The sequence below is a fragment of the Rhinichthys klamathensis genome, unplaced genomic scaffold (assembly GCF_029890125.1).
Source record: "Rhinichthys klamathensis goyatoka isolate OS25496 unplaced genomic scaffold, OSU_Roscu_1.1 h1tg000095l_1, whole genome shotgun sequence".
Taxonomy (NCBI): Eukaryota; Metazoa; Chordata; class Actinopteri; order Cypriniformes; family Leuciscidae; genus Rhinichthys; species Rhinichthys klamathensis.
The window spans coordinates 1,442,615-1,465,914 of NW_026606634.1; the positions used below are offsets into that span (position 1 = coordinate 1,442,615).

The window sequence follows — 23,300 nt, forward strand, 5'->3', positions numbered from 1 at the left end:
ACTCATGTAATTACATGCAGGATTTTAAAAAAAATATATGTTTAAATATACGTATATAACAATGTTGAACCCACCACTTTACCCACACTTAAACCTACCCATACAACCAAACCTTTCCCTAACCATACCCGTATCACAGCTCAATAGCAGCACATGTTCTGCAATACAATATGAACACAAAAAGTACATTGAACCTAACATTTTATTTTTATTTCACTACATAAAGAGATGGAAAATGAACCTCTGGAAGCAATTTTGAGTGATGACTCAAATGATGTGGTCAATTTGATTTGAGTTTCATTATTGCCTCAACTCATGTTACTTAGCATTTTTCTCTGTATACATTACCAAGTCTGAGATGATTATGACCCATTCACTCATAAACGCACTGTCTACTCATGGATCACTAAATCTCAAGATAATACTGAATCAGTTTTCTGATTGGTCTGAGAACATCAGACCATTCAATTTAGAACAAATCATCTATATTTTCTGCATCATTACCAGAGTCCCTGCAGCCAAACTTCACTGCTGGATCACACATGTGCGTTACACCCTCGCAGTTCTTCTCATCGCTCAGATCCATGCAGTCAGTGTCTCCATCACACCGCCAGCGGAGGGGAATACACAACCCGTCCACACGACACTGGAACTCATCTGTGTGACAGCCACCGGGAGGACGGGTTGCTGTCGGGAGGAAAAAGAGGAATTAAACAGAGAGTGCATAGCAATGTCCAAACAAATATATTTTTATTTGTGAGATAACATTTGTGAACAATCTATAGTTTCAAACTGTTTGTTAAGAGTTTACACTGTAAAAAAAAATCGTAGATAAGGGTAGCTTATCCTGGAGGGGAGAAGTCAAAAACTGTAGGTGTACCTCAGGGTTCGGTACTTGGCCCCTTTCTCTTTTCAATATCCAGGCAAACGGATTGTCATGCTAATGCTACACCAATGACAAGCAGCTCTACCATGAATGGCACTTTCATCTCCAAATTTGTGAAGACAGGGCTCCTTGTCTTCCCAGCTAGCTAGATAGTAATTCAACACTTTTGCAACATCAAGAAGTAAGCTAGGATCTTTGGCAATAGAACCGTATTAATAGAATTTCCTACTATTGTTTATCTGTCTACATCTCTGTCTTAACTTTCCATTTTCTAAGGAATCTTGGCACTTTTTGAAAAGACACTAATATTTAGTAAAATTATTGATCTGTCTACACCGATACTGTCAGATGAGAACAAAACTTGAACTGAATTGATCTCGATGATGACACTATTGTCTTCTGTAGAGCTGCTTTATAACTGAATTTGTTTAATAATTGATGATTTTTTTTTAAGTTATTGCACTGAATTTAATCAATATTATACTGATTTGAGCTGAATAAGGACACTATTGTCTTTGTAGAGCAGGATTTGAATTAGTCTCATATTTAATAAAGTTTTCATTCTGTTATTGTATTCTCTTATTTTCCTGTTTATTACTGTGATGCTGCTTTGAAACAATCTTTACTGTATAAAATGCTATATAAATAAAGGTGACTTGACTTCTCATGTTACTGTCTCTTTAGGACGCATCATTTATGCTGTTTTATTCTTCATTTGTAAGTCATTTTGGATAAAAAAACAAATGTTAGAATTAACATAGGTAATTTGTGAGTTCTCCAAAGTCGAATAAAACTGTTATTGTGGTGGTTTTGTGAGGTGGGATTTGTTTGTAATAATCCCTTCTTAAACTCATCATCACAGTGTAATATGCCTCATATCTGCCTCTAATGCTAACAGAGCGGCTGGAAAACACGTTTATCCCCAGGAGAGAGAGAGAGACAAGTCTATATTTGGGTAAAATGGCAGTGGTGTATATGAACACAAAGATTCCTCATTAATTATCTCAAGATGTGCCTTAATGTGGTTATTTCTGTGTAATGGCTTCTTTCATTTCTTTCTGTGACACAAATTTGTTTCATAATTGAGGAATTTTGACACTTTTATTGAACAGAGTTTGGATCCATGATTATATAGAGGCCAGAGTTATGCATAACTCTAGTTGGTTATGGTGAGCTTTGGTTAACCTGTAAACCCTTAGATCAATGGACTCTCCAACTCTTTCAGTCACCATTGGTCTCTCTGAGACTTTTCTCACTAGTATATTTCCATTGTGCCTGGAGTTGCTGTACAAGAGATGGCCTTTTCTAAACAATGAGCTTGAGGATTGGTTCATCTTTCACTTCCTGATAATTGAATCAAAAGCAGGGGCTGCTAAGTGCTTTCGTATCATTATGTATTCCCACTTCAACACATTAATGCTGCCTCAGAATTAGTCTAAAAAGTGTTTTTTAGAAGGCAGCATCAGTTATGGTGTGGAAGACAGCATTAGTGTGATGAACTCACCCTGGTTAGTGCAGTTTGCGTGGGTCTCATCACTGTAGTCGCCACAGTCGTTGTCTCCGTCACAGGTCCAGTAGTCGGGTATACAGCGACCACTGTTACATTTAAACTGAGCGCTGGAGCATGAATGACTACAGCCGGCTTCATCACTGTTATCACCACAGTCATTGTCTGGAAGAGGTTAAATGGTCAAATGTATGCTATGATCCCCTGAAATATAATGCATGAAGTATAAGCCATATTTTAAAGTACACCACCAGTCGAAGGATTGGACACACTTGAATAAATTCATGTTTCTGACAATCAGGAAGAAAAACTGTCGATATAAAGGATTTTCCTTAAAATGTGTTTTGCAGTCAAATATAAACTGTCAAGGTTACTATCGTTAACGAAAGCTAAAACCATAAAAAAACATTTTCATTAACTGAAATAAAATCTTAAAAATCTAAACTTATTTCATTTCAGCTAGTTGCTAACATTTTTCACTTTCATTTAGTTTAACTTCAAGTACTATAATATAAAATTCTGCAAAATTCCCATACTGCAATTTGCATTGTTTCACAGTTTTGATTTCTTTCAGTCTATTTGATGATTATTATTATTAACATTAAAGAAAGAACAGGTGTGTCCAAACTTTTGACTGAAAATAAAAACTAAGTTTCAATCGCTTTAAAGAGCTTATAAGCTGCCTTTAATACTTTACCAATATAAAAGAAGCAGCCATGCTGGGAAACATTTATCTTAGATATACATGGAATATCCATGTCCATATAAACTATAGGCTATGATTTAATAGAATTCATTTGTAATACAAATATACAAACAATGACATTTAGACTGAAATATGAGTATTTCACATTAATATAACATGGTAAATGTGGCAGCTTGTCTTTAGACACACATTTTACACAATTTTGCAACATTTTATAAAATTAATAATAAACATCACAGAAACTGCATAGATCACACATGCACCACTGGGAATGAACACGGGTTAATATTTAATGCTGAATCTCTTCTTATGGATGTTAATAGTGATGTTAGTTAAAGTGAGATGGGCAGGGGATTTATTTGTATTTTTTTACCATTTTGGGGGAAGATTTTAGAAATAATGAATTGCTGCAGATATTTTAGACCTTTCAACAGCTTTAAAGGTATTTCCTGAAATCCTGTTGAGACGTCATTATAATGTTATAACACAAGTAAATTTATGGTGCATGTTGATCTATGCACTAACCGGTCGGGTTCGGACAATTGAACTCATCAGAGCTGTCCCCACAATCCTTTTCTGCAACACACAGCCCATGTGACACAGGGGGAGGGGCAAATGGTCAAGAGAAGAGGACATGACGTTACACAAAAGACACATGAAATGATCAACAAAGACAAATGAGGGAAAAAGTGCAAGGGACACAAAAAGAAAAGAGAACAAAACACTTGAGAAGCTCACCATTATCACAGCGCCAGTTGATATTGATACAGCGTCCGTTATTACAGGTGAACTGAGTGAGCGGGAAACAGGTTGGGTATGCTGACGACACAAACATCATCATAAACAATCAATAATAACATCGAAAATTAACACATCTCATATAATCAACAATTAAATGCAACATTTAACTATTTTAAATGTGAGTTTTTACTGGTTGCATGTAAATATGAATATGACTTTACATGTTTTTAAAGTGGTCGTATCACATATTTTGATTATTTACACTGCACTGAATAATTGTCCTAATTGAAAAAAAAGTTTTACACAAAGAAATAGTATAGTAATAAATAATAAATGAAGTTTTGAGTTTAATTTATCCAAAATGTGCTTTTTCATGAGCCATGAAAAAACCCTAGATGAATAAACCTAGTAAAAACAAAATGTAATTCTAAATATCTAAAACATTTACAAAATGTAAATCTATAAAATGTCATAAAACATTCCCTTCAAAGTTGTAATGGACAAAACTAGCACTGAACTAGTTTTTCTAAAACTATCACATGCATATTAATGGCTGAATTGATTAATTTTAATAAGCTGGCTGGCACCAACATAAAGCAACATGATTTACCGCAGGACGCAGGCTCATCGGAGCGGTCCCCGCAGTCATCATCCAGGTCACATGTCCAGGAGATGGGAATACAGCGGCCACTGGCACAAGAGTACTGGTTCGGAGGACACGTCCGAGCTGCAATGGAGAACCAAAACTGAACAAATAAAAAATATTATATATAGTTATTATCATATATTATTATGGCCTTCGTGTCGTCTGTAGAAAAGCAGCAGATTTAAAGTCCTTCTCTTTCTAGAACAGGAATCCATTCCCCACTGCTTTTCTGTGGAAACAGTTCATCTTCAACATGTTTGCCATGACATATTCATTTTCCAGAGCACTCAATATGGAGTTTGTTTTGAAAACCCGATGTTTTATAAGTGGAGTCATACGTATTGTGCAATAATAAGGGTTTATTTATTTTTATAGTGTCCACCAGGTTGGAATTCTTGGAAGGGAATCTTTTTTTGAGGGTCTTGGTTGAAGAAACAGGATCTAACGTTATATGCAGCAGTCTTTACTAATCACAAACTCAAACTAACAGAAACACTTAAGATACTCAGAATTCTAATACATGGAGCAGAACAACCAAGCTTACAGAAATGTCGACAGACAACTAGACAAGATTAAACTCAGGCTTAAATACACAGGCTAATGAGAGGAACTAATGAGACTGATTAACAAGACACATCTGAACTCAACTAACACAATCAGTAACCAAGGATACAAACAGGCGGGGGACGGAGGAAGACGACAGGTTAGAAGATTAACTAGGAAATAAACTGAGGCTGTGTCCCAATTCGCCTACTTATACTACGCCCTAAAAGTATGTACTCTTTTTGTGAAGAAAAAGTACATACTTTTGAGTGTGTAGCAAAAGAGTAGGCAAGCTTTGGGACATACTACTTCGTCATCTTTAACAGACAGATCTGTCGCGTGCATCCTGTCACCGTAAACTGCCCTGTCAATTATCTCGTCACAGTTAAAATCCTCCATTCAATCTAATTTAATTTCTTACCATTTCGGAGAGAAATGTAGCACGTTCATCTGCCAGTCGTGGGTCTTTCATGCAGACGTAACACTCTCCTTTGCAATTTGAATGTAAGGATGCATTTAAAAGTTAACGGCTAAACGTATCTTTACAAAAGTTCACAATGCTGCTGCAGATGCAATTAAATGTAGCCAACATTGAATAAACCTCTCCGGGAACCATCACCTTATCGTGGTGGAGAGGTTTGGGTACCCCTGTGAGCCTGCAGGCTGTGTTGTCTGGAGCCTAGTGCTCCTGGTAGGGTCTCCCAAGGCAAAGTGGTTCCAGGTGAGGGGGCAGACTAAGAATGGTTCAAAAAGACCCTAATGAAGAAGCGAGGAAGAGGAGGAGAGACCCTGCCCGGAGTGGGTGTTTGTTGTTAGACTTCTGTGCTAGTCATGGATTGTCTATAACGAACACCATGTTCGAACATAAGGATGCTCATAAGTGTACATGGTACCAGAGTACCCTAGGCCGAAGATCGATGATCGATTTTGTTAACGTTTCATCTGATTTGAGGCCGTATGGGTCGGACACTCGGGTGAAGAGAGGGGCGGAGCTGTCAACTGATCACCACCTGGTAGTGAGTTGGGTCAGGGGGTGGGGGAAGAATCTAGACAGACCCGGTAAGCCCAAACGGGTAGTGTGGGTGAACTGGGAACGTCTGGAGGAGACCCCTGTCCGTGAGATCTTCAACTCGCACCTCCGGCAGAGCTTTTCTGGCATCCCTGTAGAGGTTGGGGACATTGAACATGAGTGGGCAATGTTCAAAGCTTCTATTGCAGAAGCTGCAGCGGGAGGTTGCGGTCTCAAGGTCTTAGGTGCCTCAAGGGGCGGTAACCCTCGAACACCGTGGTGGACACCGGTGGTCAGGGAAGCCGTCCGACTGAAGAAGGAGGCCTTCCGGGATTTGTTGTCCCGGAGGACTCCGGAGGTGGTTGCAAGGTACCGACAGGCCCGAAGGGCGGCAGCTTCTGCTGTGGCAGATGCAAAGCAGCGGGTGTGGGAGAAGTTCGGAGAAGACATGGAGAAGGACTTTCGGTTGGCACCAAAGTGTTTCTGGAGAACTGTCCGCCACCTCAGGAGGGGGAAGCTGGGAACCATCCAAGCTGTGTACAGTAAGGATGGGGGTCTGTTGACCTCAACTGAGGAGGTAATTGGGCGGTGGAAGGAACACTTTGAGGAACTCCTGAATCCGACTGAAACGCCCTCTCTGGTAGAGGCAGAGTTGGAGGCTGATGGGGGAGTCTCATCAATTTCCCTGGTGGAGGTCACTGAGTTAGTCAAACAACTCCACAGTGGCAAAGCCCCAGGGATTGATGAGATTCGCCCAGAAATGCTAAAAGCTCTGGGTGTGGAGGGGCTGTCTTGGATGACACGTCTCTTTAACATTGCGTGGAAGTCAGGTACAGTGCCCAAGGAGTGGCAGACTGGGGTGGTGGTTCCCCTGTTTAAAAAGGGGGACCAGAGGGTGTGTACCAATTACAGGGGTATCACACTTCTCAGCCTCCCTGGTAAAGTCTACTCTAAGGTGCTGGAAAGGAGGTTTCGGCCGATAGTCGAACCTCAGATTGAAGAGGAACAATGCGGTTTTCGTCCCGGCCGTGGAACAACGGACCAACTCTTTACTCTCACAAGGATCCTGGAGTGGGCTTGGGAGTATGCCCATCCAGTCTACATGTGTTTTGTGTTCCCCGGGAGATACTGTGGGAGGTGCTGCGGGAGTATGGGGTGAGGGGGCCCCTTCTTAGGGCTATCCAATCCGTGTACATCCAAAGCGAGAGCTGTGTCCGAGTACTCGGCAGTAAGTCGGACTCTTTCCAGGTGAGGGTTGGCCTTCGCCAGGGCTGCGCTTTGTCACCAATCCTGTTTGTGATATTCATGGACAGGATATCTAGGCGTAGTTGTGGTGGGGAGGGGTTGTGGTTCGGTGAGCTTGGGATCTCGTCACTGCTTTTTGCGGATAATGTGGTCCTGATGGCATCATCGGTCCGTGACCTTCAGCTCTCACTAGATCGGTTCGCAGCAGAGTGTGAAGCGGTTGGGATGAGGATTAGCACCTCTAAATCTGAGGCCATGGTTCTCAGCAGAAAACCGGTGGAATGCCAGGTCCAGGTAGGGAATGAGTCCTTACCCCAAGTGAAGGAGTTCAAGTACCTCGAGGTCTTGTTCACGAGTGAGGGGAGATTGGAGCAGGAGATTGGCCGGAGAATCGGAGCAGCGGGGGCGGTATTGCACTTGCTTTACCGCACCGTTGTGACGAAAAGAGAGCTGAGCCGTAAGGCAAAGCTCTCGATCTACCGGTCAATTTTCGTTCCTACCCTCACCTATGGTCATGAAGGATGGGTCATGACCGAAAGAACGAGATCGCGGGTACAAGCGGCCGAAATGGGTTTCCTCAGGCGGGTGGCTGGTGTCTCCCTCAGAGATAGGGTGAGAAGCTCAGCCATCCGCGAGGACTTCAGAGTAGAGCCACTGCTCCTTTGCATCGAAAGGAGCCAGCTGAGGTGGTTTGGGCATCTGGTAAGGATGCCTCCTGGACGCCTCCCTAGAGAGGTGTTTCAGGGACGGCCAGCTGGGAGGAGACCTCGGGGAAGACCCAGGACTAGGTGGAGAGATTATATCTCCACACTGGCTTGGGAACGCCTCGGGATCCCCCAGTCAGAGCTGGCAAATGTGGCTCAGGAAAGAGAAGTTTGGGGTCCCATGCTGGAACTGCTGCCCCCGCGACCCGACCTCGGATAAGCGGATGAAGATGGATGGATGGATGGACATTGAATAAATACATTTTCGTTAGGTTATATACTAATAGTTAATCACTTTAACCCCTTTATCTAAACCTCTCTACAGCCACACAACCGCCGGACTCGCGCGTCCTCCATGTCTGAAGTGTTTTAACACTTTTCACTCGTGTTTGTAGTTCTAACCGTCCAACGCGCGATGGGTTGTGGGCAATATCAGCCGTCAGAGTGTGCATCGATCTGCACTTCGGATTCTGACCGGATATAGTAGACCATCCGGGTCTATTTGGGACACTCATTTCAACATACTACGATTTGGGACGTACTAATTCTATTTTCGAATACTATTTAGGACGGATAGTATGAAATTTCTGTTTTTTTTTTTCTTTCTTTCAGAGTTTACAGCTTTTTGTGTTTAAGGCTGTTTAATGAACGTAAATATCACTGTACCAAACCTCCTTCCAGAGACCTTGGCATCGAGTGTATTGTCATAATATGATTTTCTAATTTGCATTAGATGTTATAAAGCTAATGTAAGTTAATAGCAAATAATCAATCAGTTTATTTATTGAGTTAAGAATAAGCTTCTTCACATTATCAGTCCAGTGAAACAACAGTTTATTTTTTCCACAAGATAATGTGTAACTGCCATAGTAACATTCAACCCAATCACTTGCATTTATCAATCTTATTCACTTCCTTATCAATCCCTGTATTCATTTAGTAGTTGTTAATTACTCTTGTTTATCTTTTTGTTAATAAAATCCATTTTATTACACTTGTGTCTTTCTTGTGTTGATAACAGTAAGAAGTTATACAATATCTTATAAATCCTTCAGATTGGTCATTTGACAAACTCCCTCCAATTTATTCAACTATCTTGCTAGATTTTACTTTACTCTCAAGGTGAGAATGAAAGAAAGCATTATCTGACACTCTCACACTGACTTTAAAGGGAGTTAGACTAAAACTCACAATATTAATGTGATGCCCACTGTGGGACCCCCTAAACTCTGGTGCCCATCGTGAGGAACTATTACATTAGTTGTGCCCGTGTGAGACCAGATATTACACTACATTGCAGTCTAGAATTTCTTGCAAAGACAGAATCATAGACTGCCATGCCCTTAAAATAAATACGGTCTAAATTAAAGAGCGCAAACCATACAATTCAGCTATGAAGTCAAATATAGTACAACAGTTTGCTAAAGAGCCCAGAACTGCGTCAGATATACCATGCGTGATAAACTCTATAGTTATACATGGTTGTCTAGGTATATTTCAGCTGACTCATGACAGAACATCAAGGAGAAATATTTTCATCTGATACCTTTATACTTTATTTTCCAGCAATTTTTCAGCAATATCGCATGAGATGGAAATTCAAGTTCCAGCTATCAGTTTGATGATTAGTGTAGATTTAAACCTAGACACTTCATGTCTGAGATGGACTACGGCAAAGTCTGTTGGACTTGTGTGTGTGTGTGTGTGTTTGGTTATGGATGGATAAGATGTGCACCGAAAAAGATTCCGACAACCTACACTCTGTCAAAAACATAGTCTTTGCAGAGTGAATTTTTGGGCTTAGTGTGAAGAACGTCATAGAGCTGCAAATTCAGATTAAATGCAAACAGAACTTGACTGTGTGTGTGTGTGTGTGTGTGTGTGTGTGTGTGTGTGTGTGTGTGTGCGCGTGAGTATGCGTGTGTGTATGAGTGTATGTGTGAGAGTGTGTGTGTGTGTGTGTGTGTATGAGTGTGTGTTTTTGTGTTTGTGTGTGTGTGTGTGTGTTTGTGTGTGTGTATGAGTGAGAGAGAGTGTGTGTGTATGAGTGAGAGAGAGTGTGTGTGTGTGTGTGTATGAGTGAGAGTGCGTGTGTGTGTGTGTGTGTGTGTGTGTGTGTGTGTGTGTGTGTACCTGAGCATGTAGTGTTAGACTCGTCCTCGTCGTTGCCGCAGTCGTTGTCTCCGTCACACAGCCAGCGCATGGGGATACAGCGGTTATTCTGACACTTGAAGCGATCCGCAGGGCACGTGTGCTGATCTACAGATGGACAAAACACAACCGCTGCATGTGTGTGTAGCTTCATGCAAAGAGCTTGTTGAACACATGACGTGTGTGTTCTTACGGCACAGTTCAGCGGCCTCGTCGCTGTTGTCCAGACAGTCATTATCTCCGTCACATTTCCAGCGGTCTTGAATACAGCGGTTATTCTTACAGGCGAACTCTCCCGGCTGACACTGCGGAGGGGGGATGTACGACGGGTTTGCTGTGAGGAAACACACACACACACACACACTAAATGTAAGTAAGTCTGCTGAAGGCCAAGCTCTGTGAAAGAAAACATCTGAGGGGTTTCTGTTTCAAACATTCAGACACAAAACCCAAACCGCTTGATGCCGGATTCGGCTGATTGTATCAACAGTCGGTCACAGATTAAAGCCTAAAATGATGCATTATCTGCCAGTGTGATCGAGCAGCTGCCACAAACAGATTTGCTTCTGCTCAGCAAGGCTTTTCTTGCGTTGTTCTCTGTCAGGACTGAATGAACTCTCTTATCCCGCTTTATTTGGCACATTTCTCACCTGGGTCACTGAATGGTTTCTAATGAAGTTTCTAACATGTTATTTCCTCAGTAGTAATTAACCCTCTGATGGACAGATTTTTAAGCCATTTTTAACCATTCAGGCAATAATGTTAACTGTATAACTGTAATATTTAAAAAAATAAAATAAATACCGATATCATGTTTGGTAATGCTACACATATAACAACATAGTAAAGAATCCAGTGCCAGTGACTGTCTGTCTGATTGATACTCCAACACAGTAGGTGGGAGTGTTGCACCTTAATGCCACCCTTCATAAAACAAAGGAGAAAACGGTGCAAAACCTTACCAAAGCCCTATGGCATCGCTGTCAAGGAGTAATTAGCTAGTCAAGTGGATTTACTTGTTGTAAAGTTAACGAAAGTTATCATGAGGATTGTAATGTTTAAAGCAGAAATGTCAATAGACCAGGAAGATTTTAAAATGAGCCGTTCATTCATAAATATGCAAGATCACTGTGAAAATACAGACCGGAAGACAAAAGACAACGAGCGCAGCGCTGAAAAGGGGCGGAGCTACAGAAGGTCTATAGTCAACAGCACGTGAAAAGAGTTATATGTCTGAATTCACAGTGCTCATAAAAGAAAAGGCAAAAAGTACCAATAACCTACTTGTGGCGAGATTCTTAAATGTGCATTTGATGGACACTTTACAATCTCATGAGGACACGGGGGAGAATTCAGCAGTAAAGCGACGCAACTGACTGTAGATATTGCAGATATTTTGAACTGTAGATCAAAACTTAAATTATAAAAAAAATTTGGTGAATTCTGTCCTTCAAAATTACATTTTAATATCATCACATTTCTGTAATGGCTGTTGAGTAACTTGAAAACTTTAAAAGCAGTGGTATTTTTTCATAAATGAAAAATAAATATTTATTTCACCAAGTTGTCCCTATAAGTATATTTACAAAGATTATTTAATGACCGGACGTGACAATTCGCTTATATTAACACATTATTATTTAGTTGGTAAATATGTATGCAGTGTACGCTTGTGTTACCTTTACAGCTGATGTTGTCTGCGGGGTCCAATAATTGGTCCTCAGCACAGGCACATGACCTGCCAGTGGGAGTGGCCAAACACAGACTACTACAGCCACCGTTATTCGCTCTACACGCATTACTTCCTGTGATGAACACACGTAAGAATAACATCTGATGAAGACATTCCATAGCCAAACCATAATGGATACTGTATTTATTTATTTTTGCACAAAAACCAGGGCAAAAAACATTCTGTTACCTAGCTGCTGTTGGGCATCGTACATGCGGATCTCAAAGATGGGTGGCCGTTCGTTGCGTAGCAAAGTGACCGTTTTGGTGTTTTGGTCCAGTTTATAGATGCTCCCGCTGCGGTACTCGTTCCAGAACAGGAAGTTTTTGTAGTGGCACAGGCCGAAGGCGTGGTTCAGTTCCTGTCCGTCATAAACCGTCTAAGCAGAAACAATATGATGTTACATCATCGACAACTGGCAAGTAAATCGGCTGTTTTAGTGTTATCTCTTGTTTTTCATTCTTAAATGCAAACACGTGTGTGTATGTGAACATCATCGATTAGATCAGCGGTGTGACAGCACCTTGCGTGCAGAGGTGTTAAGATAAACCATCTCGATTCGGTCGTAATAAGCATCCACCCAGTACAGGATCCCCTGAGGGATATCCAAACTCAGGCCGTTGGGCCACAGAACCGTCTTCGAGGTCAGAAGAACGTTCCGGTTGGTTCCGTCCATCCAGGCCCTCTCAATCTTCCCCCGCTTGCTCTCCTTTGGGTCCTCCTCCCAGTCAGTCCAGTACATCCAGCTGAAAGAGATAACAACGTTTTCAAAATGCATAGTTCTGACTGGGAAAAATTAGATACTCCTTCTTTATAAATTGATTTATCTATTGAGCATTAGTGTATTTTAAATATTGCTGTTGCTGCTGTTTTTTTAAAGCAATAAGCCTCTTGAGGTTGTAGATTACCAGTCAAAAGTTTTGGGATAAATACTTTTTTTTTTTTTTTTTTTATGCTTTTGAGTGTCGAGAATGTTTCGAGAAAGTCTCTTCTGCTCACCAAGGCTGAATTTTTTTTTATCAAAAATACAGTAAAAACAACAATACTGTGAAATAGTATTACAATTAAAAATAAATGCTTTCAATGTGAAAATATTTTACTATGTAATTTATTCCTGTGATCAAAGCAAAAAAATGTAATGAAGTAATTAATACTTTTATTCTAAGGACACAAAGCGACATTAAAGACATTTATAATGTTATAAAAAATTTCACAATTTTCTAAACTTTCTAAAACTAAAAAAAATCAAATAAATACTGTCCTTTTGAACTTTCTATTCACCAAAGAATGCAGATTTTTTTTTCATGTTTTTACACAAAAAATATTAAGCAGCAAAATGTATAATAATCATTATTAATAATTAAGCACCAATAATAATTGCTAAAAATCAAGCACAAACTCAGCATGTTAGAATGATTTCTGAAGGATCATGTGACTAAAGACTGGAGTAATGATGCTGAAAATTCAGCTTTGCATCACATTTTAAAATACACTCACCTAAAGGATTATTAGGAACACCATACTAATACTGTGTTTGACCCCCTTTCGCCTTCAGAACTGCCTTAATTCTACGTGGCATTGATTCAACAAGGTGCTGAAAGCATTCTTTAGAAATGTTGGCCCATATTGATAGGATAGCATCTTGCAGTTGATGGAGATTTGTGGGATGCACATCCAGGGCACGAAGCTCCCGTTCCACCACATCCCAAAGATGCTCTATTGGGTTGAGATCTGGTGACTGTGGGCGCCATTTTAGTACAGTGAACTCATTGTCATGTTCAAGAAACCAATTTGAAATGATTCGAGCTTTGTGACATGGTGCATTATCCTGCTGGAAGTAGCCATCAGAGGATGGGTACATGGTGGCCATAAAGGGATGGACATGGTCAGAAACAATGCTCAGGTAGGCCGTGGCATTTAAACGATGCCCAATTGGCACTAAGGGGCCTAAAGTGTGCCAAGAAAACATCCCCCACACCATTACACCACCACCACCAGCCTGCACAGTGGTAACAAGGGATGATGGATCCATATTCTCATTCTGTTTACGCCAATGTCTGACTCTACCATCTGAATGTCTCAACAGAAATCGAGACTCATCAGACCAGGCAACATTTTTCCAGTCTTCAACTGTCCAATTTTGGTGAGCTCTTGCAAATTGCAGCCTCTTTTTCCTATTTGTAGTGGAGATGAGTGGTACCCGGTGGGGTCTTCTGCTGTTGTAGCCCATCCGCCTCAAGGTTGTGCGTGTTGTGGCTTCACAAATGCTTTGCTGCATACCTCGGTTGTAACGAGTGGTTATTTCAGTCAAAGTTGCTCTTCTATCAGCTTGAATTAGTCGGCCCATTCTCCTCTGACCTCTAGCATCAACAAGGCATTTTCGCCCACAGGACTGCCGCATACTGGATGTTTTTCCCTTTTCACACCATTCTTTGTAAACCCTAGAAATGGTTGTGCGTAAAAATCACAGTAACTGAGCAGATTGTGAAATACTCAGACCGGCCCGTCTGGCACCAACAACCATGCCACGCTTAAAATTGCTTAAATCACCTTTCTTTCCCATTCTGACATTCAGTTTGGAGTTCAGGAGATTGTCTTGACCAGGACCACACCCCTAAATGCATTGAAGCAACTGCCATGAGATTGGTAGATTAGATAATTGCATTAATGAGAAATTGAACAGGTGTTCCTAATAATCCTTTAGGTAAGTGTATATTAATATAGAAAATGTTTATATAAAATATATGCAGCCTAGGTGAGCAGAAGAGACTTCTTTCAAAAACATTAAACATCAACCAAATAAACCTGTAGTGTGCATAAGTGAGAGTTTTGGTCAATTAAATTTATGATATGACATTTGTGTATTAGCCCACAAATAACCCAACAACTGCTATTCAATTCAATCTAGAGCTCACCCGTGCCGAGGGTCCACCACAATCGCTCGAGGATGGGTCATCTTGCCCTCAATGAGAGTCTTCCTGGTCTGAGAAGCTTTCTCCAGCCGAGCAACACTGATGGTCTTCTTGGGACCATCATCTGTCCAGTAGAGATTATTGGCCATCCAGTCCACAGCGATTCCTTCAACAGTGTGAATACCTGGAAAACCACACACATAACCAAATGAAGAATACACACCAGCAATAAGATGAATAAATGAATTAATTAACATTTTTAGCACCTTCTTTAAGGATGATGTCTCTTTCCGTGCCATCGATCTTCTGTCGGCCAATCAGGTAGCTGGTGGCATCAGCGAAGTAGATGAAGTTACTCTGTGCGTGGAAGTCCAGAGCTCGAGGGTTCATCAGGTTCTCGATGGGGATCATGTATTCATCCTGAACTTTAGGGTTTATGTCCATACCACGGATAACGCCCGGACGACCCTTCCCGTACACCAGGAATAACTCATGCTCAGGCTCTGGGGATTAGATACCAGGGACCGAATATAGTGAAAAGTGAGTCTATGGTGACGGTACTAACTTGTTTCTTACAATCAATTCCAATCTCTGCTTCTTGTCTTTTTCAAGGTCATGTGTTCAAAGGTCACTCACAGTTCACAAATCAATTCTACCAATAGTTCATTGCATATTCAAAGCAAACAGCTTGAAATCAATATTGGGGCTAAAATGGTAAAGACCTTCATCTCTTTGAGCGATTCAGCTAAAGTGTGGGTCAAACCTCCAGTCTAGATGATATGCATAATCACTAAGGAACTATGTGAAAGAAAAGTGCGAGAGTTTGAAATAACAAATGCTCAATGAAGCTGAGCCAATCAAACGTTTTCATTTTAAGTAGGCAAAACTATTGTAAATCTGATGGTGAATTGATAGATGAAGTAGAATCTGATTGGCTGTGATGTCACTCACTCTTGCATGATTTGCCATCGTTGCCCAGGCTAAAGCCAGACCGACAGCGACACGTCCGACTCTTGTGGCTGTTGCCCAACAAACAGATGTCTGAACAACCTCCAGCTTTCCCAAACTTATCGGGCTCACAGGCATGACTCCGCACTGAAGAAAAGTAACAAGAGAGTTCGAGTGAGCTGGAGCTTGACTGTGGTGTAGTGGTTGCATTTTTAAACGTTATATATGTTACTGGCTCAATCTATACAGCTGAGCAATAGATGAGAAAGAGTTGAATACCAGAGGGCTGGCGTCTCTGGTGGTAAACATGTAGAGCTCCTCCCTTGTCCACACGGGTGACCACTTGATAATCTGAACTGTTGAATCGATTGACGCGGATCACACTGGTCTTAGGCTGCATGTTGGCATTGTCTGAGTTTGTGGCATATAGATAGTTCTCAAAGACTGTGAGCCCATAAAGATGCTCAATCTGAAAAAAAAAAAAATTATTCAATTATTGTTCAATTAAAGCTGCTGTAGGTAACTTTTATAAAAAATATTTTTTACATATTTGTTAAAACTGTCATTATGTCCTGACAGTAGAATATGAGACAGATAATCTGTGAAAAAAATCAAGCTCTTCTGGCTCCTCCCAGTGGTCCTATTGCCATTTGCAGAAATACACGCTCCCGATCAGAGCCAGGAGGAATGTCTTAGCAGTGTCAATCACGCTCGTGTACGCGCTGATCACACCCCTCTCTTGCACAGCGCGAGCGCGAGCCGTCGTTCAAACTTAAGATTGCCTGCGTGCTGCAGCTGTGTTATGACGGAGAAACAACCTAAACGGCCAATTCTCGAGTGACACCTGCTCATAAAACAAAGAGGTAAAAGGAAAAAGGCTGATGACGATAAACAAGCGAAAAAGAAAGAATTACACAGAGCCCATTGACTCGGTGTCAAAACTCTAGCCGCATAACATGTAGATAAAATGTCACGCACTCTGCTAAGCAACAATTGAAACCTGCTAATTCACTGGCTTGTCATGTTGCTAAAATAATGTACTAGCACACCTTATCTAGCATTATATATCGCCAGAATAATTACTTACATACTGTAACGTTAGTTACCATTATATTAACGTTATCTTACTAGCTATTTATAACTAATAGAAAGAGTGCAACGTTATAAAGTTACATGTAGGCTATTGCAAAATACATAATGATTTGAGGACCAAGTTTGTAGTCAAAGTATGGGCAGGCCGTAGTCAATGTAAAGCATATTGTTGACGTTTAGTCCCTATTAGTGAATGTGCCATATAACTTTTTATCCGCTGTTATCGGTGGCCCTGTTTACTAGCCTGCGCGTTCACGACAGGCTCCGCTGTGGAGGACGAGCTGTGGAGGGAGGGCTGTAGCGCAGCAGAGAGCAAGGGGGTGGCACCTGTAAGTTGTGCTTGTTCAAATTTTCAGGCTAAGTCAAAGTTTTCTCAAAACTCCCTACTGCAGCTTTAATTCTATTATTTGGGAAGTTGCGCTTGCTCTGTTGGCTTGAGTGAGCAAGATACACACATAAACACACAGATTAGCCTCGGGCTGAGCAGCGAAATGTTCTCCATAACTCAAGCAGAGAGGAGGAAATCAGGCTAATATATTTACAGAATCTGATTTAATAAAATGACTCAGTAGCACTAATGAAACAACACTGTCTCTCCCATCTACTAAAGCATTTATCACAGTAAATAATGCTAGCCACTATTAGACACTCTCACAATGCAATGGATTAAATGGTAAATGTTAGGTTCAATACAGCTGCTGAAATGTAAAGTGGATGGATGGATGGATAAACAGATGGTCGTTATGATGGATGGATGGAGGATCACATTAGAATGGATGGATGGATAAACAGATGGACGTTATGATGGATGGATGGACATTTGAATGGATGGATAGATAGACGGATCAATGGACATTAGGGTGGATGAATGGATTGGTGGATGGATAGATAAACAGATAGACGTTACGATGAATGAATGATGGATGGATATATAAACATATCAACATTATGATGAATGGGTGGATGGATGGATAAACAAGTTACGATGGATGGATGGATAAATAAATCGAAGTTACAATGGATGGATGGATGAATAAACAGATTGACGTTACGATGGATGGATGATGGATGGAGCAACAGATGGACATTAGGATGGATAGATGTTTGAATGGGTTTCGTTCCATTTTATCTCTATTGTAACACTTTATTATAACATCTGTTGTTTTCAAATGTGCTTTATTAATAAACATTGACTTGATTTTTGACTTGACTTTGATGGATGGGCAGATGGTTAAGAGGTGAATGGCTGATGCTAGAAGTTTGGATTGATAAAATAGATGCATGATTGATGGACAGATGGATGTTTGGGTGTCTGGATGGATGGCATGTTCTGAAGGTGTGTGGGATCTTTTTCTGTTCACTGTAAGTGTTTTTGAGAAGATGGAAATCATGTTATCATTGCTAAATGTTAGATTTACCAACTCATTGTCATTGAAATGATTCAAAACAATGGAGAAATGAGTTATTGAGCAACACATTCTTGTGCAACCACATGTAAAACATTTGATCTTGGTATTTGCTCCTTACCAACAGTCCTTGAATGATGGTGTGTCTGTTTTTGCCTTCATAGTCCACTACCTCGATGTAGTCCAGATAAGCATCAGCCCAGTAGACCAACCTGTTGACCAAGTCCAGGGTGATGCCATGTGGGAAGACAATTTTACTGTCCACCAACTTTGTTCGGTTCTGTCCATCCATATCACAGCGTTCCACCTTTGGGATCTGTCCGTAGTCGGTGAAAAAAACCTTTCTGTTGAAGATAACATTGAGAAAGGAGAAAGGAATCATTATACATGAGTACACCATTTAGCAAATACTCTGGTTTTTAAAGGTAACTGCTTAATATTCAGCTAGCTAGTTTTTCATACCCCATGGCTGGATCCAGAGCGATGCCTTTAGGGTTGTAGAGTTCTTGATCCAACAGTGTCACACATGTGGTTCCATCTTTATCACATACAAAGATTCGATCATCCACGTCGTCGACAAAATAGAAGTTTCCCGTAAGCCAGTCTATTGCCATCTGCTCTACATCTGTAAAGAACAGAGAATGAAGAGAAATGTAGGTAAAACAGAAATCAAGTGTTTTATTTGTTCACATGCCCCATTCTATTAATTTATTATACAGTTAAGTTTATATAAGTTTTAAATCTCAATTTAAATTGGGAGCACTTATTTTGAATCATTCCAAAAATAAGACCTTACCCCTTTAACAGTTGTAAAACAAACTGAAATCATTCATGATTGCATTCAATCAAGAACATATGATCAGTCACAAGATATGCTAAAACCCTATGTTGTAGTCGAGACCAGCTCGTCTGAGTCAAGACAGAGACCTGAAGATGGTCGAGTCCGAGTCAAGACAAGATATATGAAAATTTAGTCTAGGACTCAAGACTCGAAGTCCAAATTCTTGTCATGACCTCATAAGCATGTGAATTTGTTCTTGACTTGGACTCAACCCTCAACCAAATCTTGACTATAAGATGAGGGGCATTTATTAAGAAAGTAAGCATAAAAGAATGGTAAGCATGCATTCATTTATATGCAAATAAACACATGTAAACACAATGGTGCCTGACTGGCGCTGATTATTCATTTACCAACCATGCAGTTTTGTGGTTAAATGACTCTGTGACTCTATTTTAAAATAGTGCTAATAATAATACAGTGGTCTCACATCCATGTTTCTCTTTTTCACTTCTACAACGACGCTCTTTCTCTTTTAAACAGCTGAGTCAGGGGACTATCTGAAGGCATGTTACACAATTTCCCAAAAAGTTGTTTTAACAGCTGCGATCGCTGTGGCTAACTGTGGATTCTTGCTCCTTTGCAGCCCCCCACCTCTTCAATACGCCCCATTCTGACCTTAAAATGTCAAAACGTCTCAATGTATCTGAACCTCTCCTCCTTTAACCCCAGACATCCATTTTTACCAAATCATACTTTTAGTGGGATGTTGCACATTTGAACATCGAGTGGCTGTGAAAACGTGGCACAGGAAGGCATAGAAACCATGACTGTTGGGTGAAATTGTACAGGAGATGCAGGAAAATCTAGACAGATGGAGAGATAGAAGGCTCAGGGGAGGAGCCAGAGACAGTGTTGGCCTCTCTTGTTTCTACAAAGGAAAGTTGGCCATTGTGCAAGAGCCAGACGTTTACCAGAATCAAGGGTTGCATCCCCAAAGGTGTTGTTTATTTAAGAGCCGAGTCCTGTCTAAACTTTTCCAGCTGCCCGGACTGAAAGCCAGTGATTAAAAACACAGATCAAAAACACTAAAGATTGGAGAATAGAGCAAGTGTACTGACGGTTGAGGAAGACGAATGGGTCTTAGAGCAGCTGCCGTCTGAACAATGCAAGAATAGAGGAACGCCACAGAGAAAAACCAGAGAAACAGTGGGCTGAGGAACCTGGCTTCAGTCTCATTGTAATTCCTAGTAAAATTGTAGGTCTCACTGGAAGGAGGGTAAGAAATTCCACTTGTGACACAACCTTCCCTCTACACTGAATGAAAACAAATGGTCAAATGGCTCTAGCTCTCATTTCCTGAGACAGCTTCATATGAAAATGCATTGAGCCTAACAAACAAAGGCCTGTATTTACATCTTGAACCTTATTTTATTAATAGTGGAGTTTGTTTAAAGCTGTTTCTCAAACGGCCTTGACATTTCCAGAATAAGCTCAGGAGTTCAAAACTAAAGGCATCTGGCGATATGACAAGTGCTCTGCCATTTGTTACGCCATGTCCTGACCAGCCAGGTTTACAGCTATGAAGTAAGTAATATGTCTGTCCATATTTAAAACAATGGATGTGTTTGACACAGTTGGATTCTATTGTTTGCTGGCTTGTGCTTTTATAGGGCAAAAACACTTTATGGAGCAAGTTGCTTGGTCCTGATTTGATTCCACCCTCTGATCCATTGAAATTAATACATTGCTTGGCAGAATAATTATGAATTTGCCATCAATAAATTATCATTTTTTTCTCTTATTTATAAAACCTTGCAAGGTATATGTAGTAATAGTTTTATAAAAGCTGTGCCTTAACGGCCCATCACTATTGTAAAATTAATTGAAACCAAGGAGTTTGAGATCCTGTCCCAATTGAGTCCCCTCTTGTTTCTGTCTCCAGTCAAACAGTCTTAACAAAAATAAAGGCAAAAATGCCCACAAATATGAAATAACTGGTGGCTGTTCAAGAGTTGTTAGCTTCCTTTTTCCTTGTGTTATGTCCCTATGTTTGTACAACCAAATTTTAACCCACATGATCTTGATTGTGTCTGGTTTGTCTTCCCTAAAACCCTTTTAGTTACTCACTGAAGGCAATTTCTCTGAGGATAAGAAGGAATTAAAATGCATTATTCTGTGATTAGCATAAATAAAAGCATTAAGAGCAGTTCACCTCTGCCAGTTAGGCTGGATTGCTTCCAATTGCAATAGAAGAACTTCACACTGCACACCAACATAATGAACAGAAGTCTGATGTGAAACTAGAGATCATTGGTTTGGACCAAAAAAGGGTCCAAGACTTGCTGACACCATTCAAATGGTTCACATTAAAATAAAGAGAGATAAAAACCAATAAAGCAACAGTTAAGTCAATCAATAAACACAGATAGGTCAAGCAAAGCACAGATTGTCAGAGAAAAAGGATGAGGGTTAAAAAAAAAGAGATTAAAACCAAAACAATGCCCTGAATGTTGGCGGAGCCAGAAATGTGTGGCAGACGCGGTTAAGCGTGAGCCGATTCAAGCACATGATCGTTTAAGAGGCTTTCCGGAAACTTCTGTACCACGCAGACCGTATGTCAGAAAGCCGCTCCCTTCTGCTTTCCCCCACATTACTTCATCGCACATCCTGTCTTTCCGCTATTTATGCTGAGACACACCAAATTACCATGCAAAAGAGGACTTTACTGGAATGCTGCTAGTCAATAAACACTCCTGATCTCTGATGAACATGCACATGACCATTTTGTTCCACATTTTCCAAGATACTAAGAGACACACACGTTTCTTTAAGAGAAAACATAGTGATGATGTAAAGACCGCAAACAGAGGTGGTGTAAGCATCACATCTCCACCTGTACATGTCAGTTTTCTATGTTTTCCTGATAAAGCTCCAGAGCCGCAGACGGATGGGGTGTTGGGTCGCCTCATGTCAACCACAACGTCTGGAAAATGTTCCACAAAACAGAATATAAATATGCTGCCGCAAACCCCAGCAACCTACACAAACCACTCATAAAACACACACATAAACACAGGCACATATGGACTTATGGATCATGGCTTCTGGAAGAGTGCAGTCCAGACAGATGTTGTTCAATGGGAAGTGTCTGCATAGTGTATCTCACAGGCTGAACTCAATCTGTCCTAGCAGATTCAAGCCACATATATGAGCACACGTGTGTTTGAGTGAGACCATGTTAAAATAGCTTAACTTTTTAAAAAAGGTGTCTCAAGTCAGGTCTCGTTACATTTTGTGGAGCTCCAAAGCTGATTTTCAATGTGAGACAGTGTCCTGTTTTAATTGCCCAAACCTATTTTCAAAAATTTGAAACTCAACGTATTTACAGCTGCAATCTAACATTACAGATATCGATACCATCATTTGCGATTTCTTCATGCATTAAAACGTCTATTTCCATGAATTCTACAATAGTATCTTTCCGTTTGTTTAAATAAAAAGAGAATACACCCCTATACCACACTGTGAAAAGAAGAAGAGTGGAAAACATCTGGTCGCCTCATCTGCATGTCACGCTGAGGTCATGAATCACGGCAAACACATTTCCTGTGTGACCCTTCCAGAGACCGCCAGCTAAAAGAGATCTGAACCCGGGTTCACGACAGCATTTCTAGAGAAGCGCTTCAGTTTGATGAGCTCTCTTGAAAGGAATGTCATTCGAACAGATATCTTAAAAACTAAATGGAAAATGGTGCAATAATCTGCAATGAAAATACCAAATCATTATAATGACACTTTTTCAAGTTATTAAATTACTCAGTTTTTAGCTTGAGAAGTAGATTTCAAGATCACTATTTCTACCCGTTTTCACCTCTTCATTATTATTCTCCCTTTAGTTTTTTTTTCCTCACTCACGCGGCAGGCAGCGCTATCTTTAACTGGCAACAGGAAGCCAATGATCTCTTTATCGCTTCTTAGTGAGGGCATAGTGTCGCAGTCAACCCTGTGACCTTTGACCTGTGAGTGTGTGACTGAGAAACATGTTAAAACTGCCAAGAACCTGGACGTCCCTGCGGCATTCACACTAACTAGCACTTAAACCCAAAGACAGGCCCGAAACATACAAAAGTATGTGAACACAAACACTCGTTCATGTCTGCATTCTTGCGTAGAGTACGTTTCTGGCCTAAATCTCCATCTGGACGGCTACTGAGTGCCAGCGTTGTTGTAAGACCCAAAATATGCACTCCAGGTTAACACAGTCATTTCCTGTCTCAAATAGTGATCC

The 23,300-nt window shown here is 40.7% G+C and overlaps 1 protein-coding gene across 6 annotated transcripts in view; it reads right to left on the reverse strand.

Annotated features, from left to right (window-relative positions):
• Positions 1-23,300, reverse strand: part of lrp1aa (low density lipoprotein receptor-related protein 1Aa) — a 169,578-nt gene that overhangs the window by 87,089 nt on the left and 59,189 nt on the right. For all 6 annotated transcript variants that reach the window (XM_056252515.1, XM_056252513.1, XM_056252511.1 and 3 more), the window contains exons 7-21: positions 18,691-18,853; positions 18,350-18,572; positions 16,010-16,199; positions 15,734-15,877; positions 15,049-15,285; positions 14,786-14,966; positions 12,394-12,616; positions 12,060-12,249; positions 11,818-11,943; positions 10,332-10,472; positions 10,121-10,246; positions 4,451-4,567; positions 3,838-3,918; positions 2,391-2,558; positions 505-687 (exon numbers count right to left, since the gene is read on the reverse strand). In XM_056252515.1, the coding sequence (XP_056108490.1) occupies positions 505-687; positions 2,391-2,558; positions 3,838-3,918; positions 4,451-4,567; positions 10,121-10,246; positions 10,332-10,472; positions 11,818-11,943; positions 12,060-12,249; positions 12,394-12,616; positions 14,786-14,966; positions 15,049-15,285; positions 15,734-15,877; positions 16,010-16,199; positions 18,350-18,572; positions 18,691-18,853 (2,493 nt within the window). The remainder of the gene's footprint in view (positions 1-504; positions 688-2,390; positions 2,559-3,837; positions 3,919-4,450; positions 4,568-10,120; positions 10,247-10,331; positions 10,473-11,817; positions 11,944-12,059; positions 12,250-12,393; positions 12,617-14,785; positions 14,967-15,048; positions 15,286-15,733; positions 15,878-16,009; positions 16,200-18,349; positions 18,573-18,690; positions 18,854-23,300) is intronic.